General features: G+C 38.2%; 1 protein-coding gene across 7 annotated transcripts in view; it reads right to left on the bottom strand.

The window, feature by feature from the left end:
• ANKRD44 (ankyrin repeat domain 44) overlaps nucleotides 1-25,578 on the bottom strand; it is an 81,478-nt gene that overhangs the window by 7,043 nt on the left and 48,857 nt on the right. For 4 of the 7 annotated variants that reach the window (XM_014954520.1, XM_014954515.1, XM_014954518.1 and 1 more), the window contains exons 16-26: nucleotides 22,335-22,361; nucleotides 16,462-16,533; nucleotides 14,345-14,546; nucleotides 10,451-10,529; nucleotides 9,300-9,417; nucleotides 8,047-8,263; nucleotides 7,241-7,328; nucleotides 4,939-5,022; nucleotides 3,209-3,354; nucleotides 2,262-2,344; nucleotides 998-1,080 (exon numbers count right to left, since the gene is read on the bottom strand). In XM_014954520.1, the coding sequence (XP_014810006.1) occupies nucleotides 998-1,080; nucleotides 2,262-2,344; nucleotides 3,209-3,354; nucleotides 4,939-5,022; nucleotides 7,241-7,328; nucleotides 8,047-8,263; nucleotides 9,300-9,417; nucleotides 10,451-10,529; nucleotides 14,345-14,546; nucleotides 16,462-16,533; nucleotides 22,335-22,361 (1,199 nt within the window). The remainder of the gene's footprint in view (nucleotides 1-997; nucleotides 1,081-2,261; nucleotides 2,345-3,208; nucleotides 3,355-4,938; nucleotides 5,023-7,240; nucleotides 7,329-8,046; nucleotides 8,264-9,299; nucleotides 9,418-10,450; nucleotides 10,530-14,344; nucleotides 14,547-16,461; nucleotides 16,534-22,334; nucleotides 22,362-25,578) is intronic. The other 3 variants (XM_014954516.1, XM_014954519.1, XM_014954522.1) reach the window with 1 other exon arrangement.

Genomic DNA, 25,578 nt, shown 5'->3' with positions numbered 1-25,578 from the left:
TTTTTGAGTCATTACAATTATATTGTAGACATTAAGTTATATTACAGCCTTTAAAATAATCGTCATGTTCCATATCTATAAAGCACATATGCAAGACAAATATAATCACCTTTACATTCACAAAGATTGCGTAATGCTTTCCAGTCTACAGGCTTTCTTTAAAAAGCTCTCATTTTTCCACTGTTTGCAGCACACAATTGACATTTAAAAGGAAAATGAATCTAAGACTGAAGAAATGCCTTTGTTCTGCCCTTCATTCCGGCTACTAGAGACGGTTCAAAATTATTATATTGCCTTTTTATCCTTGAATACTCGATTGCTGATCTCTGTTACTGCAGAGCAGCTGGAAATTAAAAATAACCACTGGTGTGCTCCCTTCCTGGGCCAGCACCCAGTGCTCCCGTTTGGGGACAGCTAGTGGGACAGGAAAAACTATCTTTTATTGGAATGGGAAGAAGAAGGGCTAGGATGGAATGAATTCTTCTGCAAGCACTAGATGATCTGCCACCAGAACTCGTAGTTGAATCTTCTCTTGCAAGATTCCCCCATACCAGTCAGTTGCAGCTGGAGTAAGAATATTGATGTTTCTGATAATATATGCTATGGACTGGAGTTCCACATAAACCACCACCTAAAAAAACCTTCTGAAAATTAAATGTATCACCTTAAGTCTAAATACATTATTTAGATTTAAGGTGAAGCTCAAAAATGCCAAAAATATGCTTACACATTCACATGATTAATAGACATTTTGATATAGTCTTCAAATAAATGACCTCATAATTTTTCCACCAGACCATGTATAGAATTGGCATCAAAAGAATCAAAATTAAAAGTGAAAATGCAATACAAATCTGGTCTTTTCAAGGGCAAGCACTCAAAAAAAAAATCAGAAATTAACTTTTTTCTATGAAAAAATCTGAGACATTAATTTGAAATGCTAACTCAGGATCTTCTGTTAAGTCAACTGAACTTGAAAGGATCAGGCTATACTTACGTCTGCAATGCATTATTTTTTGCATTAATAAGGCTTTGTTCTTGTATCTTGTCAAGTATTAACAAGGCACATTTTTCATGACCCTGTAGTTGGGAAAATAACAAATACCGTTCATTTGCTGAGGAGTTTGTAATCGAGGCAAAAGAAATGTTACATATAAAAGTGAAATTTAATAACTCAGTTTGAAATACAAAGCATGCTACTCGGTTTATAAGGATGTGTAGTAGGTGAACTGTAGGAGCCTTAAAATCCATTTACAAACTGCCACTGCTAGGATACTTTAGCACATTTAGAAATCTAGACATTCACCTGCCTTTCAACTCTCCCTTCATTATATATGAATTCACCTCTTCAGCTTTCTGAGAAGACAGCAATTTCTCTTGAGAGCACATTCAGTGGATTCTTTATTAGAACTACATAGTAACATAGAAAGAGGTGGTTTAATCTCAAAACCCAATACTATACTTTCTGGATTTTTGAATGCCTTTCTGTATCATTAATAAGCTACTGCAAAATCCCTTCAGTGTGAGAGCTCTAGTAATGAAACTTTGGAAATAATACAGATCTGGGCCTCATTTCTGATGCTGTTTCAGCAGAGCAAGTCGCAGATGCCGAGCCTGCAGCCCTGGCAGGTGAAGAGCTGCCTCAAGGACCTTGAGAGTTCAGCGAGGCTCATGTGCCTGCAGGAACTGCAGTAATACTATCACACTGGAATCCAGTCTGTGGATAGGAGCAAAAGAAAAGATGCAGGAGACAGAATCCCGTGGGCATTTTTTCTTGACAGCAATAGCAACTGGAATTAAGAGGGTGGGAAAAGACACCACCACAGATCTAATCAACACTTCTGGTTTTACTGCCCCAGAGCATAAAGGAAAATTTGGGGTTCCTTCCACCAAGAGTGGATTTTTTTAAACATCATTGGAGAGTAAGAATAAATACCTTTTCTTTTTTTTTCTTTGCCACTGAACCTATGTTAAGCGATTTTACAGTGCGATTATTGGGTAAAATCTCAAAGGATTTTCCAGTATTTCTCTTAGTTTCCCTTCCTCGTGTTTCAGCTGTCGTAAGAGGCATCCTACTAAATTTACTAAATTTACTAAGCCTTGAAACAGACTTGAGGAAAAGCTTGGAGCAATGCTCCCTTCCTCACTACAAGTTCAACTATCACATCTCCACTGCAGAAATAAGTTCAGGAGCATAAACACACACATATATACAGACAGACTGTGAAGAGAATAGTAGCATACAGAGATCTTCAACTTACTTTACTGCTAGCCAAGTGCAAAGATGTATTCAACTCCTTATCTTTCAACGTCAGGTCAGCCTTGGCAATGTTCACCAAAAAGTCTGAGGTACAGAATAGAAATCAACAAACAAACCCAATGGGCAGACAAACATGTAAAAATAGAGGGGAAAAAATTACTATGTATGCATAGATGCTAATCAATTAAACCTTCATGTGATGTAAATTTTATGAACATGAAGTGAGAATAACGAATGAGAACAGACTAATCTTGTGCAGTTAACTGGCAGGCAAAGGCAGAGCAAATGGTTCCTTCACTCTGTCCCAAACTATCAAACATATATTAATCTTTATTTATAAACTTCCCCCGTTTGCAGATCAGCAAGTTCTGCCTGAATCATCTTCTCCTGAGAACAACTGTGGATTTTGCTTTAAGAGGACGAAGTGCATATAAAGAATTTAGGGTGCAGTCTGTGCTGTTGAAGCTAGAGAAAAGAGAATTCTGTTAAGCCACTATGACCCCAGTCTGTATGTCTATAGTCTGTACTCTAGCCTGGAAAAGCAGCTGCTGATACCTGCCATTTCAAGAACAGTGCTTCCTATAATAGAGCGGAAAAAAACGTTACACAATCTCTTTCACAAGTGCAGTTTGACGGCTCCATTAAGATCAAGGAAGTAAACAGGAGAAGAGAATTATTACTGCCCCCATGCTCTTTACAGTGGGCTCTCAGTAGGAAATAAGACTTCAGTTTGTTATTGCAAATGTTCACCAACACTACTGAGAAACGACGACTGAGGAAAAAAAAAGGAACTTTTTTACAGATGGAAAGGTAGCTTCTTACAGACATCCAGACAATTTATATTTCTTCCTTAGTTTTCACAGGAAAAAAACCAATTACTACCTATTTGGGATAGTAACTGCAGTAGCACTCACCCTTGAAGGTGAAGAGAGGCGAGGATGTACTTACCTACAGCACCTACGTGACCGTTGTGAGCTGCCATCATGAGAGGGGTTTTCCCTGCGTGGTCCGCAGCGTTCACTTGTGCACTGTGACTCAGGAGGAGCTGGAGACACTCCACGTGATCCGCAAAGGCTGCTGCGTGAAGGGGCGTTCTGTGGGGAAAGAAACAACCACGGCTGGAGCTAAAGAACCACAATATTCCTCTTTACTTGCCTTCCCAAGAACCTGAAAGCGCAAGACATTTTTAATTTATTTTTTTTTCCCCTGTGAAACTTTGAGTTCTCACCAGTGTTAGAGTAGCAGCACCTGAAATAAGTTAAATAATATTTAAGGTTTCTGTCCTGGTGCAGTATAAACTTTAAAAAAAGGGAAGCATAAGGTGGATATGATACTGTGGAGAATCTCCTATCAGCAGCATATTTATTTTAATGGAGCACGCTGCGTAATATGAAAAGCAGTAAATTCCCTTATTCTTATTAATCTGATTTTATTTTTTTTTTAACAAGCCTAAGATGGGAAGAACTATCAGAAAAGGAACTGATCCATTATTTAAAAAAAACTAAAGTATTTTAAGTTATAGTCAAAAATACTGCAAGAACAAGCTACAATAACAGTGTTACTATAAAAGGCAGAAGGAATTCTATGCACTTTGAAGGTTATCAGTTTCCACAAGACTGAGATGACACTAGAATTTGTTTGTTGTCTCCCTGTGGCATTTCGGGTCTGAATTGTAACTAACAGAGACAAAAGATAGCTGGTACACAACCCAGCTCATAGTGTTACTTCAGGTTTTGCTTATCAGTAAGGGTGAAGTGATCTTACCCTTATAGGAGTAACTAATCACATTACAGGTCTTGAATTTGTTTAAATTAATAGAAACAGTGAGTATTCAATTTCTATAATTTCAGTTGTTACTATAAAAGGCAGAAGGAATTCTATGTGCTTTGAAGGTTATCGGTTTCCACAAGACTGAGACAACACTAGAATTTGTTCGCTGTCTCCCTGTGGCATTTCACATCTGAATTGTAACTAACAGAGACAAAAGATAGCTGGTACACAACCCAGCTCATAGTGTTACTTCAGGTTTTGCTTATCAGTAAGGGTGAAGTGATCTTACCCTTATAGGAGTAACTAATCACATTACAGGTCTTGAATTTGTTTAAATTAATAGAAACAGTGAGTATTCAATTTCTATAATTTCAGTAATTTTAGTTAAATATACATACACACACACACACAGTGATCAGATTATCAACACGACAAATTAAGGATTTGTCTAAATGTGTATCTCTTGCTGAATGAGTGTTATTTTGCTGCATAGATGTTTTGAGCTGTGTGCCCTGGGAATTCTAGCATAATATTAAAGCTTTTAATGAAATACATGTATGTGTACATTGTATCACTCCATTTAGCAAAGATGAATGTGTTTAAGTATTTAACAACAACAAAAAAAAAACTGGTTCAGGAAAACAGCCTATAGTCACAGCTGTTCTTAACAAAAAAATACTATTTCTTTTCATATGTACTATGAAATTAAATACTTCATAGTATTCTAGCTTCAAGTGAACCAACATTTAACTCTGTTGCAGTGTACACTGCTGTCTGAAAGAGTCAGTAAGACAAGTCTTAGCTTAACCATATCAGATAAGGATTAGTTCCAGAGGTTCAGAAAGAATTATGAAAAATACTAGCTGGATTCATGAAGGTGAAATGCAATTTGTTTAAGAAACTATTACCTTCCTTTGTCATCTTTGCAATTGACAATGCTGGCATCGATGGCTCCAATGAGCAGTGATGCACAGTTTTCATGATCATTGATTCTGCCAAAGAAAACACATTTTTAAACAGGTAAAAACTCTACATCTTTTCCCACTTTACAACCTTAATTTACTTCACTTCTTATTAATATTTCTTATTGGTTATTCATAAGTTATCCTAACATACCTTTGCCGTAATACTTTCAGTCACATTTCTGATAATTCATCATCTCTCCATTTAACCAAACTGTATCTGCTACTATGAATTTCTAAAGTAAAGCTCATTCTTCAATCACTATGCGCAAAGGTAATTGAAAGTGTAGCACAAACCTAGGATTAAAACCTTAATACCTTAAAATCATTTAGTCTCAACGTCAAACACTTAGATCTGGACATCACTTGGTCATAGATAACTACATATAGAATGGTTTATTCTAATGTTTTAGGCACTGAAGCCCACGTCTTCCAACTCACACATTTAATACTTTTCCTTGATGGATGTACTCAATTAATACTCTTTCTGGTTATTGCTAATTTGTCTCATTTCATTATGAAAATGAACAGTGGTTAGCAACAGTATTGGACATAAAGTATAGCTACATACACCCACGCTGGATTAGCAGCTCTTTTAATTTAAAATTTGCAGGCATTTTTAAGTTGCACAGCTTTTTAATGAGTTTGAGGTTTACATACTCATTTAAAAGAATATAAAAATTGAAAAAACAAATATTTCAAAGCTGTCACTCAAAATTCGGATTTCAGATTTTAAGCAGAGTAAAAACAGTGCTTTCCATATGTTTTCACTCCTCTAATATATTGGGGTTTCTATCATTTCAAAGTTTGATACATGGCAAATTACTTTTCTATTTTCCAGTGGTGTGGACTGTAGAAGGGAAGCCTACACAATAGTAACTCCTATCCTTACTCCTGGAAGACATTAATTTTTGTAATAGAATATATAGAACAGAATACAGTCATTCTAACTGTTGGCAGAAACTAGGAAGGTTTGCCTTTGTTTTTTCAGTGCTTAATTCCTTACCCTTCTGATGCCTTATATGTTTCAATAAACATTAGGTCCTACAAACTAAAGTAATCTTGCATTTAAAAAAAATGCATTTGCAATTATGCTATGAAAAGTTACGATTTTGCTCTATTAGAATCCTTCCTATTTGAAAACAACTGCTTTATTTGAATAAGGAATATATGTAAAATACACGCATGGAAGAAGATGAATAACTCATAACAGTCACCATCTTTTTGTTGTTTATAAGTAATACGAAAACTTGATGGATACAGAGTCTGCCCCTGTAACCAAACAATCCCTTTGGCTAGGACCTGGGTAAGAAGTACCAAACCTTCAAGATAGATATTCTCTCAGAAGGAACAAAGACCATGAAGATCAGTGGAAAACAGCTGTGAATGTCTTAGGAAAAAACATGGACTGTGTAGAACACCATTCTAGCATGACATAGATTGTTATTTCAAATCCTTCCTTCATTAAACATTTTGTCCCTATTGCTCAAAATAAATAAATAAATAAATAAAATAATTAAAAAATCTTGATTCTGACAAATTTCTTAACTTTCAGCCTGGGTTTCAAGAAACCTCAAAAGCTCATACTTAGACAGACCAAGGCACTATAGCCCAGGTCATGGCCTAAGAATGGAAGAGCTATGAAGTTCCAGCCTGTGTGAAGAACAGGCTTAGGTCTGTAGCTGTAAGCAAGCGAAAAGAAACTAGAAAGGGAGCAGAAATGCACCTATTTAATTGAAAGTCAGAATTTCATGAAATAGCCTAAATGTATAAAATTTATGCAAAAAATACGCTTTATTCTGCCACTTTTTCAGCAGAAGTATAAGCACAGTTTTATGATCAGTTTTAAATTTGCTCATGCAAATAATCTAAAAAAAAAAAAAAAAAAAATCTAGTGGGCTGCAGTTGTCTCAGAACTGCTCAACAGAATTTTTACCAACCCACAAAACTACCTTGCACTTGACAGGCAAAAAGATTGCCTTTGAAACAGGGGCCTCATCTGGATGGGAAAGTGAGGCTGATTCAATTGGAGCAGAATTTTAAACGAGCTTTACTTAAGCATTCACAATGCAGACAACTTTATTTCAATTTAAGAGGGTCTTACTCGTGTTCAGCTTTGGTTTGCTGTGTATTCCCAATCCACGTTAGCTAAAAAAAAAAAAAAAAAAATTAAAAAAATCTTTCTTCCCATACTGCTACTTTTTCCAGACATATCCTAAAGCATTTGTTACTGGAGATTTCTACTTACACGGCACAGTGCAATGGAGAGAAGCTATTACCATAGAATGTGCGGAAAAATTTTTGTTCCAATAGTACCTCTATGCAGTTTTCATGACCTAAAAGAGATGAGATATTTCACAGTGTTGCACAAAGCAAGTAATTCACTTAATTCATATCAGGTTTATACAGATTAGAATTTAACACTAAGGTTGAAGCTGAACGCAGTGTGTATATCATCTCTTATGTGATAAAATTATAAACAGATTTTAAATTTTTTTAATGACAGCAATAAGATAGATCCAAACTAATATTAACACTTACTGAAAAAAAGAAAAGGAAAAAAAAGTCTTTTTTACATGATGTGATGTATGTTGCCTTACAAATCTCCCTTTGGAGATTTGATGGTCTTAAATGATGCTATTAGGAAGCTTTATCCTTATATTAAGCAGCAAGTTCAGATTATCCAGTTTAGAATTATCTGTTCAGAATATCTATCAATTCCCGTGGTCTCTTGCATCAATACATAAGAAGGTGACACCTCAAAGGAGCATTCCTGGCCCCACAGAAATCCGTTTCGTTTCTGACATCAGTAAAACCAGAATTTCACCCTGGCCTCCCGGGACTGGGAGCAAATGATCTGCAAAGGACACTGGGAGGTATTTGCTGGGATTTCCCCAGCTTCTGAACTGAAGGGTGAACACGGCAAATGGGCAAGTAGAGGGGAGATGATCTGCCTCTTCAAGCTTCTCCAAGTGTTAGGCTGCTTTGTTATCATGTTCCCCTAAAACCAAAGCCAAATCTGAACTTGGCAGAAGTGCACAGGGAGAACCTTACCGTTGTAACAAGCCCAGTGCAGCGGTGTATAACCTTGATTATCTTTCAAACTGCAGTCTTCCTCCGAAAGTGCTATCTGCAGTAATTCACTCAGCCAAGTGGCGTGACCCCGAGCTGCTGCGAAGTGCAGAGGTGTTCTGCCTCGGGCATCCTTACATAAAATAGATACTTCTTTCTCTAACAGCATCTGAACACACTCCTCATGCCCAGTCATAATCTGACAACAAAGAAATGAGTAAAGAAGTTGACATAACACAGATTCTTGCCCAGGAAATATGGAATATGATTGATGCCTGTGAACATGAAACGGCCTGCAAGGGATTCAGAAGGCAAAGATGAAAGCTCCTTTGCTCCCATGTGTACCTCTGGTAACTGAGACACTGAAATGTGCTGTCTTTCAAAGGCTTTGATTCCTAGTTGGTGGGAGAGACTCCACTAAGTGAGGCACAAAAGCAAGGAGGAGTTTAAGACTAAGGAAACAGATGAACAAGGGGGGACGCTCAGAAAACCTGAGTCTGGCTTCTCAAAACCACATACAAATGTGAGAGAAGAACTGAGGAAAAAAAGGATCAAGAATATAATCAGAGATTTGAAAAGCTGCTTTAACAGCCGGCTTGCTACTATCAGTGACCTCTGTATCATACAAAGGTTACCTTTGGTATCTTGGGCATGTTCATGTATTGCTAGCAGTACAGAACAGAATTTTTATGGCTGTAGCTTTTATTATGGACTCGTGCTGGACTCCTAAGCTGAACTGCTCACTGTAGTTGTCATAGAGTTCTGTATAAATATCACCTCTTGCATCAACTTCACGCTGGGTAAGAAGCTGACTCCTAGAAAAGATTAGATCTGCCTCGAGTTTTTTTCTGCCTCCAGAAAAAAACCTCAAGGCTCACTTATTTATGCCGTCCTCCCCAAGAAAAACTAAAAACCTGCTGAGCAATTCTTCTAAAGAAATTATTTTCAGAATTCATAAGGAGGTCAGTTAACAATGATTGCTATTGTAAAATATCTAGAGCCAAGAAGAAAATGGTCTAATCAGTATTTTAGCTAATTAATTCAAGTGAATGTAAAAGAAAGTCAAAAGCAGAGCATTACTGAGAGCAGATCTGTCCTGCTTTTTTACCTCATTGACTGTGCTTGGTCATGTTTCAAATAATTTACAGTATTCCCAAAATTCAATATCCCTGTATTTATAAGTGAATTGTAGTCACAGTAAAACAAACAATTAAGAATCCTAAAAATTAACTCACCCCTCGATGTAGAGCTGTGCATCCCAGGAGATCAGCTGCATCTACAGATGCATCTTTTTCAAGTAATAAAGAAACAGCATCAATGTGCCCATATGCCACTGCAAGCATTAGTGGGGTTCTAGAAAAAGCAAAAACAAAGCAGTCACAGCTATGAAATGACACACTTACCACCGCTAACTTACAGGAATAGAGAAATCAGGAAGACCTGCATTTCTCTCCATTCCTACCTACAACCCTCTTTCACCACGTTCATCTATAAAACACCCAAGTGAAGACCTTTTTATTAAGATGTTTAAAAGCCAACTACCGTGACTAAAACAGAAACAATCTCACTTGTAAGCATTTTACAGAGCAACATCATTCAAAACAATCTGTTTTCTTAATAACCTACAATTATTGTCACCTCCAGCGACACACGAGCAGTAGAAGACCCAAGCGTTGTGAATGAATGCCCCTGCTAGTTACCAAGATGACAACCACCCAGAGCATTTCTTTTGCAACTGCGGTGGAATTGCTTAAAAGGGATAAGGGGACATGAGGAAATTTCAAGCCAAAATTTGGACTAACTTATCTTCCATTTTTTTGTGAAAAAGATCTATTCTCCTTCTATTTTTACATAAGACTAATACCATTTAAAATTATCCCTACAGTCAGATATGTTCCAGGCACCCCAAATGAGATTTTTTAACCATTCACATTTTTGCTTTAAAAATATACTTTATTCTCCCTCTACAGCTGTCATTTAACAAAAAGTAAAATTTTTGTAGGAACATCTCAGATGCATGTGTCACCTCAAATAAACGTTCTGTCCTACTGCACCATCCTAATATACCAAATAAACCCTGAAATAGCAATGTTGTAGAAAGAAAAAGACTCTCTATAGCAACATCTCAGGAGCTTGTTAGTTTTTATTGAATCTGGCCCTCAGCATCTATGAAGAATTGTTTAAAGTACGAAGCAGAGGCTAAGATTAATGAATAATCCTTTCCACATGGCTTAGATCAACTGAATGCGTACTTTGTAATCTCTGCCAAGTTCTGTAAGGAGAAGTGCAGGAAATACAGTATTTCAAATAAATTGTGAGAAATCTGAGATGCTATTTGAACCATAGAGCTGAAAAAAAAATAAAACCCATCACAAAGAGAACTTACTGTCCTTTGGCGTCTGTCACGTCAGGGTTGTCTGCAACTTCTAGCAACAACCGTAAACAAGGTGTATGGCCATTAATGACTATAAAGAAATAAAGTATGTTTAATTAAAATATGTTTAATTTCAGATACTTTTCTGTTGGAATGCTTATGGATAAAAAAATCTTGTTATATACAAGGAAAATATTCCACACTGTAAGAAATTAATATTCCCACAATTTTAGTTTAACTTGTGCCGATGAAATGGTGAGCTGTTTTTTCCCTGACCTCAGTAAGACAAGGTTTAATTCTCTTACATACAAAAATCCAAAATGAGCAAAGCAGAAATAATGATTTTCACTACTGAGAAGATTTCTACTATGCCAGACAGCATTTTGAATTCCCTCAGAGCAAGCAGGCAGACGAGGCTTTAGAAGGCAGGAGGAAGTACATCGGCAGGGCTCATTCATTTTGTGTGCACTCTACAAGCAAGTTCTTTGGTTCTGCTATGAAAAAAGAAGCATTTGCAAAGTATGACCGATGATACAACTGTCATATTCATAACAGCACATAACACCAAAGACTAAAATTCCCCTTGGGTTTTTCCATCTTTTTGTGTTTAACGTTATTAGAAGCCACAGGTGTTTCTCAAAAACGGGGTTTGGTTTTTAATATATAACTCATTGCCGTTGCAAAACCGTTCTTAATTACTACATTTTGCAGGGCCTGACACTGTTAACCCATCTGTGTTAGATGTCAGCTGCCTTAAAGGCTTCAGCCTTTCATGGGATGAAGAATACAGTTTCTTCTTCTCTGAAAAACAATAATCCATGTACTCAGTAGATATAGATTGTGTTCTTGTTACAGCAAGTCATGCGTTCACGCTGCCTACAGCCTGTGGGCTGAGGCAAAACCCTTGGACACCACCTATATCACATCATTCTGGCAGAGAAACGGGCACACATCATCACATTTAAACCACTCATCCAAAAATACTTGCTCTACCCAGAAAAATAAAAGACATTTTTAGTTATTTACCACTAAGTAATGCCATATACATAACATGTAAACAGTTCTGCAGGGCTGATGAGTCACTGGCTTAGGGAAAAAAAAAAAACCAAAACCCACACGGTCTGTTCTTTCTCCCAGCAGGAGGAAGAGAAATCAGAACTTGTTCACACCAACGTCTGAAAAGGCTTTTGGTAACTGAGTTTTAGAACAGATACTCCCAAAAACTCTTATGAGCTGCCCCAGCCATTGCTAAGCATTACAGACCCTGCAGGGAACATTAGTTTTGCCAACAGAGCTACAAGCCCGTAACACTAGGGGAACATTAGCAATGGATTCCCCAAGACAGCCAGAGGAAAGGCTGGTGGTAATAAAAACATACCAGGAACGTGTAATTTAGGCTAAGGAAATTCTCTGTGTGATGAGGTCAGAGGAAGTCTGTTCTCTCAGGGGGACAGAAAAAAGAAATACTTCATTAGGTGATTTCTCTACTGAAGTCCCAAATCCCTTTACTGAACAGAGCTCTGCAGAATCCTGTAATCCAATCCAGCACTTCAGCTCTCCTCAACTGCCGTGTTCAGCAGTTGTACTTGTGCAATTAGAAAGAATGAAGGCAAACACGTTTAAGGGGATGGGCACACACGCCGCCTTGTTTCCTTCCAGTGCACAGTACTGCACGTGCAAGTACTCATTTTCCTGTGTGCAAATGCACACTGTCACTCAAGGGATTAATTCAGCAAGAATTCCGATTCAGTTCTCAAAAGATGCCAATTTACCTCTTAGACTTGCATTGCAAATAAAAAACATGGAATGCTGCAGTGGCACCACGCGGAGTTTCCAATAGGTGGCATCATCCTTTGCTAAAACACTCCTAACAAAACATATTGTTACGAAACACAGTAATAAAAACCATCAGATTGCAAGTGGCTTTTTATAATAGTTGGAGATAGAAGCTTTACTCCAGAGCTGATTTCCACAGAAACCTACAAAGCTTGAGTGGAAGGTTCTAAATGTTGTCTTAATGGATATTTACCCAAAGTGCACTTACTTCACATTTGAAAGCCTCCAAATTCATGACAGTGATATATTTCCTTTACTAAGAGTTCAAATATTCAATCTGTCTGTGCAGTAAATTCCCTTCTGCTTAAGGTACATGTTCTCTTTATTGTCTTGTTCCTGAGGTACGATTTTCTTGCCCCCTTTTTTTTTTTTAAATACACACCTAATTAACTTTGCTTCACCACCAAGACCATTTAGCTTGTGTCTCTGTAATTATTTTTTATTTAATCTGAGAAGCAAAAAGTATCACAGATCAGAAAAGTCTACAATGAATCTCCCTACTGGTTTTACATAGAAGGCACTCATACAACAGTAATGGGGTAAATTAAAGAAACTAAGAGAAAAAAAACCCCACAATCAGAATTTGTATTCATGTAATAATTGTGCCTATTAAAAATAATACCCCCTATTCAACAAATATGCTCAATTCTAGTCAACAGATCTATTCAGCAGATGCATATTTTAAGTCAGAACTGCCAAAAAATATGGCTTTGCTACTATTTACTTTTCTCAGTGGGGCAGAAACTGTACAGTTCAGCTGTGACAACAAGAAACCTATGTCCCTATAACCAAATTTTTAAGTAAGTGCAAAATCCTTGCTGTAGTGAAGATGCACCAGACAAAGTCACAGCAGACTCCAAGCTATGTTGAGAGCTAGGAAAGCTCTCAACCAACACAGCTCCAGCTTTGTAGTGGCACAGATCTTGATTTAATGTAATTAAATCAATGGTTTTAACAGAGTGAGGATCAGCTGGATTTAATATTTTGTGTTTTTATAAAAAACAACTAAAATCCCCTCTCCATCAGTGTACCGTGGGGAGTATTTTACTCAGTTCTGATGCAAAGCTTAAGAAGGCAGAAAGCATTTTTTAGTACGGTGTGAAGATGTACTACACACATTTTCTTCAGTACCACAGGCGAAACTGGTAATACTCCATTTGACCTTATGCTTCCAGGTTGCATATGTACCACACACACAGGGCAAAGTAGTATTAGAGGATGTATGTGCATTTTAATCTAAGCAAGATTAAAAGATAAACAGAAAGACAATTAAGTTTGGCTCTGAAGAGAATTGTTATCCAATGAAGTATTAATATTACGTCCCACTAGAGGTCACTGCTATGCTGTACTGAGCCCCTCCATGGACAGCCAGAAGAGAAACGTTCCCTTTGGCATCTCTGCATATTTATCTGACAGGTACATATTAAATAATAACCTTTAAATAAATGGCAAATTCTACATTTTCCAGTTAATTATGCACGTTGCATAATTAACACCCAACACACGAAGAATGGAGCAGCAAGTTCAGCTCAGAAGGAGGATAATGTCTGAAAAGGGGTGAATTTCTGTAGCTTTGCCCCTGCAAAAGGCTGAAAGTGTTGACCACTAGGATAATTTCATCACCAATGACAGCCTACCTGTATTTTCAACCCTTCTTCCTTAGGGGAAGCAGTGAGGCAAGTGTTCTCTCTTCCCTTGATTTCCTGGCCGAGGAACCACTAAGAGAAGGTGTCATAGGGGAAACATCCCACATCTTAAAGAGTAGGTGGCAATAGAGAGATAAGGTAAAGCAGAGGCAAGCAGGTAAGGGCAGAGCAGTAGTGGTGTGGAAAAACATGGGATTCCGTGTGAGAGACGACTGAACCACAGGGACAGAGGAAAAAAGACCAAGGAAATGAAAGATAAGAGTTAACCATAGGAGCTGAGCGAACACGCAGCAGTCCTCAGTACATGTCAAAATCTCCTTCTCCCAGTTAGAAAAGATGTGCCTAGGGACAGCAGGGAGGTAAAAGGTACCTGCTTCTGTGATGTAAGGCTTATATCAGAAGCATAACATAAGCACACACTCACCTGAAGCGTGGAGGGGAGTCCTTTTGGTGACATTGTCTTTTACAGTGACAGAAGCTCCCTGACTGATGAGAGCTTCCACGCACTCTGCGTGTCCTTTAAAGGCAGCCAGGTCCAAAGCAGTGCGTCCCTTCTCATCCTTAATATCCAGATCTACCAGAGACTGGAGAAGTACCTCCAAGGCTTGATGATGACCATTATAGGCCTAGAAATATGAAAGATGTCATGTAAAGAACACAACTCTTATATGAAAATCTTTGAAAGAAAACACGAAACTCTATCACTGACACGGTCGCCTAAACACAATAGAAATTACACAGTTTTCTTGATTCCTTATGACTCTCTCTTCAACCTGAAAGGATTGTCCCAAATTACACTGTAGCCAAGAAACTAAAAAACTCCTAGTGTTTAGATACAGAAATTATGATTGTTGATTTGCTCTAATCTTCCAATACAACTCAAGGTGAGGAATTTGAGGTAATAATTTGCCAATTCAGCACAGGTGAATCAATAATTCATTTTTCACGTCCCATGGTATCTTTCAGGGAAATGCTATCTTCAAAAACTATGTGCACTGTGGCGATGCTGGTGACAGGTCTCATGGATTATCACCTAACTGCATGCTAAATTCAACACATCTGCTGGTCTCCAAGTAAAAGAAAGCAGTTCTCAAAAGAGATTTTTGTGCAAATACAAACACAAACTTGACCTGCTGTTTATAGCTGATGCTTCAGGGAGCGTTCCTGCCAGCAGGATCATTTGGTAGAACAACTACAATGGACAAGCAGATGCACTTCTAGACCTACAGCCACATTTGGACCAACAACATGAACAGGTGACATTGCAAAACCCCAGCGGATAGCCCCAGAAACTGGAAACATTCCATTCACCTTTGTAGGGACTGCCCTCCTCTCCTTACTGTCAAAGAACATCCTTTTTATTTATACATTAACATATAGTTAGTATTACTAGAGTCAAAGCAATTACTAAAAACAGAAGAGAAATGCAAACATGAAGGAAGCAAAGAGCCACTTCAAGGTTAAGTAGTGGTGGCAACAGCTTAATCGTAGTGACTGTTGTCAGAAGTTCAAAAGAACAGGACAGTGCAGGGAATAGTTGTTTCCCCCCTACACCAAGAAAACTACTTAAGGAAAGCAGAAATTCAAAGGCAGAAAAAATACAAGGGGAGATTAGGGCACAGGGAACCTGTATCTCAGAAAATACTCCAAGCCAGTTGGAGAAGCTTTTCTTCTTTATGATGATTTTACTTAGAAAAGAACTAGAAACAACCTGATCTTTGACACAATATGAGGTATCTATCTTGAAGATGCCATGCAGATTGTCCCGAATTTAAACACAGGTAACTCCATCTAATAAAAAAAAAACACCCCAAACCCTACAACATTTTTACTGTGATGGTGGTCAGATACTGGAATAGATTGCCTGGAGGCTGTGAACTCTCCAGGCTTGGAGATATTCAGAAAGTCACAGGGCATGGCCTTGAGAAAACCTGCTTGAGCTTTTAGCACGGAGGTCTAGCTGATCTCCAGAGATCCATGTCAGCCTCAACTCTTCTGTGACTGCACAAGAAAAGCGGGAAGAGGGATCATGACTCCTGAGTTCTTGGGGAAGGGGAGCTAATGAGATCTCTACTGCCACATGTGCTGGATCTCCTCTTGATAGCATGGTTTCCGTGGCATGATCTCAGGGCACTGCTGAGGTTTGAGCATGCTTTCCCACACCTTGCTGCGTACCAGACAGTTTCTTGCACTCTGCACATCCCCGGGAGAACATCACAGTATTGCATTCCATGATCAAAGCTCTGGACCCGAATTTATAAACTGATTATAAATAGAGGCTGCAACTTTCCATTTAATTTCACTTCAGCCTCTGTGTCTCTTTCTTACCTGAGTGTAAGAGTCAATAAGAATCAAGAGTTCCAACTGCCAAAAACTTAATTAACGATTCCAGACCAGAACCTGTTTTTTTTTTTACATCTAGGCCTACATCCCTTCCCAGCTTTTTCAAAACAAGTCTATGATTAAACCTGCTTCAAAGACAGAGATTAAGGAACTATTCTAGGAGATAATGATCAAACACTTTACACATCTCATACTTACAGCTAAATGCAAAGGACTTTTCGTAGCTGCAGAATCAGATTCCTCAAACATATTGTTGGTTTTTTCCAGAAGCTGAAAACGAAAAGAAAAAAAAAACAAAAAACAAACAAGACAGTCTTAAAACATCTTTGCATGAGACAGGATAAATTCTCATGGACTACAAATCAGCAAACAAAGATATATTTTGTCCTCAGGTGTCCGCAGTGAGTATTGAAGGACTGTGAGGAATGAATACTTCACAACCTCTTCTGTAAAGTATTTTCAATTTTTTTTTCCCCACAAAGTTCTAAAACTAGTTTAAAAGTTAGTCATAAACATCCTTACCCTGATTAATTAGTTTCCCTGAAATCATAGGGCCTGCTTGTGTGAAGAGCCCTCAAAAGGAAGGATTTGTGGAGCAAAGCCCTCAGTAAGTTTACATTGGAAGAAGCGCGGTTTCATGATTACACAGGTAATGCATATGCAAGCCATGTCTGATACAGTGCTTCAGACAATTCTGACAGATAATTAGCACCGGGAATAATTATAACTGAGCTGTGAATCATTCACAGTCCTTTTTATAATTTATAAAAGTAGAACCCACTCCTATAATGAGAGTCTTCCAAAACACAACACATTCTTTAACTCTTACAGCCAACCAGTACTATGCATTGCACTTTTATATGATCCTCTTGATTTCAAGGGACCCCAAAGCATTTTAAGGCTTATCAAACAGGGCATTTCTGTCCATCTAGAAGGAGGAACTATATGGATTAGCACCAATCCACAGTAGCACTTGAACCCTGACAACTTACCCAATTGAGGCTGCAAAGAAAATGGTGCACAGGATTGACAACAATATTGAGAAATCAACACTTGTTGAGTAGCACTGCTCCTGTGCACGGCCTTTTTCTTAACAACTACTCAAAGAATTAGTCTCCAAATACATTTGTGACTGGGAATCCGCATTTTACAGAAAATTAGTAATAGGAAATTTTAAAAAAGAAAAAAAAAAGCATGACAGGTAAATACAACAGCCTTGTAATGTTTCTAAGGCTACAAGTCAATTTTTCCCACAGTTTTTTTTTTGTTTGTTTTTGTTTTTTACAGAGTAAGGAATTAACTGAAAGACTGGAAGAGAAAAAGAAGAAAAGTTTCTGTGACAACCTGGACAATTCTATGGTATGACAACATGGAAGATTCTCCAAAGAGGCCAGTGAAAGCCTATGATAGGCACAGAATTTACCTGCCTACGCTGCAGGATGATGGCATATCCTAAACTCTGAAGTATGCCTGAACTTCTGGGGTAACAAAGTAGTTTGCGGTAGACCTACATCAAGGACAAAATTATCCAAATATCAAACTGGAATACAAGCTAGTATTAATAATGCATAAGGCATCACAAATCTCTTATTACAATGACACTAATCTGGAAAAGCTAGAAAATTAAGCAGTAATTTTGTTTATTTGTATATTCTTTACTTAGTGAAATGTCAGGACTGGGAAAGAAATGTGTGTTGATGCAAATACCACTCATAAGCAAGTGGGTGTGTGTATTAACAGGTGATATGGATTTTAACACATCCCTGCAGCTAAGGAAAAAACCCAAGTCCCACACCAGTTTTTCAGTAGGTTTGGGGCAGAGTTAGGAACCACATTTGGTCTTACCATGTGGAGCCACCTCCAGTTTAAAACATTGTTTTTCTCTTATATAAGATAGCTATAAACAGGATGGAGCAGTAGCCAGCTTTGAATACATGAATACAGTCTGATTTTCTCCAGTGAGTAAAACAAACTGAAAAAATCCCACTGAACAAAGTCAAGCACTAAGCCTGCTCCTCTGCCTGCCTAATACTGGCCTTTTTTCTGAGTCCATAAGGCCAGCACAGCAGACTAATTTAATCACTTTTAATTACATTTATCATCATCTGTTGAAATTCCAGGATCAAAAATCTTAACATAGAAATACTTTCCTTAACCTGTCCGAAGGCTCCAAAAGTCTCCTGGAACAAGGTTGATAATTGCCTTTTGGGTAGATGAAAAAAAACCACACAGAAAATTGACAAAATTAAGGCTCTAAAGGAACAAATTGTGGGATTGGAGAGCCCCTCACAAAAGGCATCTCCATGGCTTAGAGTTAAAGCAGCTTAAGCTGATGCAGACTAGGCTTAATGAGCTTATTACTCATAAAGCTGAATGTCTCCATCATAAAATCAAGCGTAAACAAGAATTTGATGGTAAAGCCGGTAGCTCTCAGATACATAGCCAGACAGTGCAAGAAGAGAAATTATAAAGGAGCGCAAGAAGAGGGAGATTAAAGACACAGCACTAATAATATTTTTAGTATGCTTTGTCAAGCACTGCTTTGTAACAATTAAAATTAAGTCATCTGAAGGATAAACATCATGCTTTAAGTACCAGGTCCAAGTTACCAAGCAAATTCTCCAGTTCCACCAGTGTTTCTGTGGTTCTAAGAATGCATTTACAGTAAATTACATATACTTGTTATAAGAACACATAAAACAGTGTGTCTTTGGAGGGGGGTGGTGGTGTAGCTCCATAATGCTTCCATTTTAGAGTATAGTTTTAAAAAGCTAACCACAGTTTCATCTGATTTTTAAAAAAGGTGAATTTATTGCTCAAAACCATTTGCCCTGACAGCCATGGAAGCTTAAATTCACAGACCCCACAGAGCAATCCAAGCGTGTCTGCTGTGCTGCGATACATACCTGCCTGCTAGAGGCTGGCCAATGCATTTCACTGCAGACAGACAAATAAGCATTAATTACTAACAGTTTATGGTTACTGGTGGCTGACTGGAGAATGTCGCAGCATATCTCATTCCTGATTTCTCGTGCCACTGAAATTATCCTTTAGCTGATTACATTTCTATATATCGATGTCTCACCAATTTTAAGTGGATGTCAGAATTGTGCAAAGACACTGCAAGTGAAATTGGTGGGCACTCTTCTCTCTGGTTAGGTTATAACCTTTTCAAAGGTAAGGATACCCTTACTTTCTGTCTGCCTCTTGAAAATTCACAGCACAACCCCTTCACTTCCCAGAGCAGCACCATTAAATACTGTATGTGATTATTTTGTAAAGTCTTCTTCACACTCAGAAACAAGACCTTGAATGCTTTGGAAGTGAGATGCAGACAAAATAAAAGAAAATACGTCAATTATTCAGTTACAAACTAACAGCACTACAAGGCTATTATAAACTGTCTTTTCTCCTCCAGCTCTCTATGAAGATTAGTAACTTTTACAGTTCTCATAAGGTTATTTTATTTGTACAGTAAGGGTATTTAAAGCATAAGAGGATTTACTGTTTGATTTTATTCTGTGGTTATAATAAAGGATTATATGGCAGGATATGGTGTGGGGGGTTTTTCCCCCCTCCAGTTTTTTTGGACTCAGATATGCCAGTTAATGAGTCAGGATACTTTACATGGTTGTCCTTACAGTATAATATATTTTAAAATTCAGTTCTGGCTTAAAAAAAAAAGAAAAAAAAGAAAAAAAGCAGCTTCATGGAGCTTCTCAGTAATTCAAAATTACCATTAGGCAGAAAAGGAGATAATACTTTCATCGTGCATAAAAGGTTTAAGCTATACTTTTAAAAGGAAGATGTCAGAAGGAACTTGAAACCATAGACACTGTAACGAGGGGTGATATCTCCAATCCCAGTAGAGAACAGAAGGCGTGATTCTGTGCAAGCCCCCATGCACCCACACCTCTAGGCACAGCCGTTTAAGTGCACTATTAGTAGTTATGGCAAAGGTTTCATCTTACTACCACTGAAGTTAAAGTGACTTCTCTCCAAGAAGTTTTATTACTATTTTAGTGAGTAAAGCAACTTCTACATCCCAGCACGCATACTTCCAGCACCGTTCATGAACTTCTTCCATTTGGTCCTATTAATGCTAATCATAGAATGGCAAAACATTATGTGTCTATAATCTATAAACAGCTTTTAGTGTGAAAGGTTATTAAGTGAACCGCGTTCAGAAATTTTCATACACACAAAGAGCTGATCAAACAGCAATTAAGACGAAAGAGTTAAACATCACTCTTCTGCAATAATTACATAGGAATGTAGCTTATCACTTACAAGGTCATTCAGAAGTGGCAATTAGTAACAATTATTAATGTCACTTTTGGAACTGAATAAAAATATATCGGCTAGGATGTCACTTTGAATCTCATCTTTCCTGATAAATTGCAACAGATAATGGCCTCTAGTGGGGAAAACAGACCAGCAGCAGCTTCTTTTAAATAAAGGCTTTTCCACAGCAAGTAGCAAGCACAACATTGAAGACTCTCATCAGTTGTTTCAGATGAGATATAAAAGAGTAATAGGATTAACCTCTGTACCACCTGATACCTGGAAAGCACATTTTTAAATCTCAGAATTATCTTTGATTGAAGATAATTCTTCAAAAGGTGAAGTGGTACAAACACATCCTCAGGGGGGACAAGCAATCCTATAAGCTCTCACCATATTTGTAAATAGAAATGATCAAATTATTTTAATTTGATTAGGTTAAAACCAATGCACATCCTTAACCCAGTGTCTGATATGTTTTCCTAAAATTAGGCTTTAAAAATAAGATTAATCAGTGTTTACATCAATTTCACTCACAGGTGTAGATTACGGGTGAGGTTAAAAAAAAAGTAAGCAAGAAGTTTTATAAGAGCTTAGGTAGACTGTGTCTGAAGAAATTTGTTAGTAGTTTCATGCAACTCTTCCAGTACAAAGTTCAAATATCCAATACCCTACCAGAATGGTCACCACCATGCAAACAGAACACTTACCTGACATACAGGAGAACAATGTTCAAGTAATTAAACACATCTAAATCTCAACACTCAAGCAGACCTGCAGGCCACTGGCTGTTCTCATGTGGGACACTAATCTTCTGGTGGAGCTCTTCACACAAAATCATTTATATTACGCCATACAAGGGCCATACTCAGTGGGTTACGCAGGAGATCCTCACCCAATGAGTATTTATACAAAGCAGGCCAGCTCCAAACGAGAGTGAGAGATCCTACCCAGTATCAGCCAGCATCTTACGTTGGTCACTTCCCGGGATGCAGAAATCCCGTTTCTTTGTCAGTCAGGGCACAGATTTCAACCTGGAACTTTCATACTCGAATCACGTATATCAGGTTTCTTTCTGGCCAGAAATTCTACCTCAGAAGTTCTGTAAAGCCTCATACTTGGGCTTAAAAACCCTCTTACCCAGTGAAAGTTTTGCAAAATTTCATACGCTTGTGTAAAAGGTATAGGAAGGCTTTTATTTACAGGAATTATTATCCTTAAATAATTTCCTCTTCAGCTAGAAAATTTGAGTTCTGGTGAAATACAGTGACAGTCAAATTTTAAAATGTGCATTTCAGTGACATTTTTGCTACTCTCCTCTCATTTGTGCCCGTACTGTGAAACACACACAAATGCTTTTTAAACTCCGACTCACTTAAGACGTGTAATCTATATTTCTTCTCTGAACTACTTTGGAACTGGCCACAGACTTCCAGAAAACAGGCAGGTGTTGGTTCCATCTCACATTACCAAATGCAAAGTTGCTTTACCATCCAGAAAAGTGTCATGCCAGTCAGGTACGTGCACTTGCCTCACAGCTCCTAAGGCTGACTGAGGGGAAGCCACAGCCTTTCTAGCAAAGCTTGAGCCTGTAAGCAACAGCGAGAAGGAAATCCAACAGAAAGGAAAGCAGCACACATGCAGTTGCTTGAAGTACACGGCATGCTTGCTAAGAGTTGGGACTCTTCTTCTTCAGGCTTTATCGGAGTGAATACAAGGATTTGCAAAATACTAAGAAGTTTAAATAAAAATGAAAACACGCATGCAATCATTTTTCATTTACTCACTATATCCAATGGAGTTTTGCTTCCAATCTAATTAAAAATGTCAATTAGAATAATTAAAGACATAATTATTCAAGTATAATGGTAATCTACAAGTGTTAATTGGGTTTTTTGTTTTGTTTTGGTTTTTTTTCTGTAGAATAAGCTGTATGGCAAGCAATGCATGAACAGAATCATAAACCAAGACCTGACCCCATGTGCCCTCATCTCTACACCATCCACCTATGGATGAAACACTCCTGAAGCAACCGGGCTGCTGCCTACTGTCAGGCAGCCACAGGGGACAGACACCAGCCGCGTTACTCCACCAGGGAGGAGGGCAGAGAGGGAAAGAACGTTCAGTGAGGATGTTCAAGATCAATCTTCTCAATTGAATAAACACAGATACACAGATACAAAACACACACGCTGTGGGAGACTTTGCCTACTGAAGTTAATTGCTCTGCAAGCCTACAAATACCAACAAACCAGTGAGAGTTTCTTTTTGAAAGCCTCCTCATGCAGGCAAGCATCTTGCCTTGTGTAAATAAGCCCGATGACTCCCCAACGTCCCAGCGCCCGCAGCTCTTTCTGAGCTGTACCATCTAATGCAACGCCATATGCCACGATCAAATGCCCTTTTGATTCGATTCAGTGGATTTGCGGGGGTAAGATATTCTTCACACATCTACATTTAAACAGCACACACACGGATACACGCTCGCAGACAGGTATTTAAGGCAATGGCAGAAGTCCACGACCTCTTTCCAAAATGAAGGAAAAACGTCTCCTGCATTTCTGCAATGGCCTTGTTATTCTCTGCCGGAAGACAGCAGATGTTGATTCTCCACCCCAGGAAAATAAAGATATAAACTAAAAAAAAAAAAAAAAAGACAAAATCTGTCAAAGGTACAGAAAATAAACCTCAGAGACACGAGGCATACTCCTGTCCTACAAGTCCAAGTGCCAGTAGGGTGCTAAAGAAAAACTGGTAAATTCCTGCACTCGTGGAGTTCACAAGCAGCATTAGCTTTCTAGAAAATGCAAAATCCAAGCCAAAATATGCTGGCATATCCATCATATATAGGCTCTTATTGATCATTTAACCCGTGGGTACATATCGTACTAATGCTGGCATCACGAATTAAATAATTGAATCAATCTGCCATTTTATGGGGGAGTCTAGGAATGACAGAAAAATTAGGTTTATTGAATTTATTTTCAAGCATTAAGTTCCTAACTTCTTTTCCTTTTTAGAGCCACTCAAGTTAATGACTTTGAGCTTCCTCCACTAATAAAGGAGCTTCCACGTGGGAAAAGCTCTCATAGCTATGAAGTCCTTCACCACACAAAACACTATCACCACTGTTTTCTGACAAAATGTTCTCTTTAAGAAAGAGAACGTTGGTCACAGAGATGGACAGGCATTCACAAAAGAGAAAACCCAGAACGTGTTCCCTGAATTAAGAGACTGAGGCCAGGAGGTAGCCCAGGGCTGCTACTGGACAAGCATCTGAACCAAATCGCCTTGTGGTAAAAGGCTTTTTAAGACCTATCTCAACCACACTTGAGATTCATTTGTCACTAATTACCAGTGTCCTGCTCTCAGATGGATGAATGAAAAAATTCTTATTGACTAACAGCAGCTACAGTGAAGATTTATAGGGTCTGTGATTTTAACTTCTCCACAGGTTAAGGAACCAAGTGCTTGAAGGCACCACTTAACTATTTTCCAGTGGTAACAGCCAGTCTAGTAAAAGGTGTTTTCTTTCTCTTCAAACCCAGCTTCTCCTGTCACAGCCCAGCCAAGATGGCTCGTGAGAAATCTGCCTCTGCCCCTTCTGCCTGGCACACACAGCTCTGCAGATCCCTGTGCTTGGGCAGGCAGGCTGAGATTTGCCTTTCCTTTTGGAGGTGGTTTCCAGTTTAACGATGCTCTCCTCCCATCCTCAAATGAATTAGCACCTGTGCCGATTAAATTTCTATTAGCCAGAGTGAATTTCATTTGCTGGCAGAATAAGGAGAAGAACAGATTAAAAGAAAAAATAACCATAAATTCTTAACAGTCAGAGAAGAGATTTCACTACAAGAGACAGGCATTTAATTCTGTTTGCCCTAACACTGCACAGAAACCTATTTTACCAGCACAAAGTCCTTGACTGACTGGCTCTCCAGATAGAATTTTAATGTGAAATTACAATTTGAATGTCACTCTTTTCACACCAATAAGGATTATGTGACAAGAGATCATTTCAATGAAAAAAAACACCATGTTTTTCTTTTTTTTCAAAGTAGTTTGGTGATGTGATCAGCTCTAAAATATCAGCTAGCGATCGTGACCAATATCCCTGGCTACTGAAGACCAAAGAAGTCAGCCCCAGTCTAAACAAACAAGAGGTTATTTTTAGAAGTGGGAAAGCAGATGGGAGTTTCAGTTGCTTGCGAGCACACATGCCCACCATTCAGCCTTTATGAATGGCTCCTACAGATGGAGAAAGAATTCAAGAATCTGCTTCCACTCTTCTCTTTTTAGCAACATCACGTCATTCACTGCAGGGCAACTACCCCACTAATATCCCAGACAACCTAGAGGTACTCCAGGAAAAAAGCTTCTGTCATTAAGCTCTGTGGTTGAACACACAAACACAAACTTTATTTGTTCAGGTCAAAGGACATGACCTTTTCACTCTCAATCCTTATTTCTCCTAAAGGTCTCCTCTCCCCACAAAGAAATTTAGCTAAATTCCAGCCAAGCCAAAAAATGAAAGTATGTTTTTGTAGAAAAAACATCCTTTCCTAAAATATACTCAAACTCAAGCCCATTGCTTCACCCACTTTGCCTTAGTTTTGATCAGAATTAAAGTTTCATATTTTATATGAACGCTTTCTTCTAACAGTTTTATGCCCATAAAGAACCGTCTTGTTCTAGGGAAGATAACTCCTAGATATTTTCATCTATGAGTTGTCAATAATAGATTGAAAATATTTACCCAAAGGATAGAACAGTAAAAGAACTATTAGTTTGGCACTGAAAAATATCTTTTTTATTTCAATACTCCTGCCTGAAAATCTCTTCTTCAGGATGGAAGAGGAGGAAATATTTTAGGAGGAATATTTTTTGTGTCAGAGTTCCTGTGATACAGATTACTGTTTCAAAGTTAGCATTTTCTTAAGAAAGAGATCCATTTATGTCCATTATTGCACACATGAAGCCAAAACAAAGAAGTCTCCCTGTCTACAAACATTTATATTGGAATTAGGGCCACTG

Source organism: Calidris pugnax, unplaced genomic scaffold (genome assembly GCF_001431845.1).
Source record: "Calidris pugnax isolate Ruff unplaced genomic scaffold, ASM143184v1 scaffold103, whole genome shotgun sequence".
Taxonomy (NCBI): Eukaryota; Metazoa; Chordata; class Aves; order Charadriiformes; family Scolopacidae; genus Calidris; species Calidris pugnax.
Note: the sequence above shows the minus strand (reverse complement) of the source record. Positions and strands in the feature narration are given on the sequence as shown.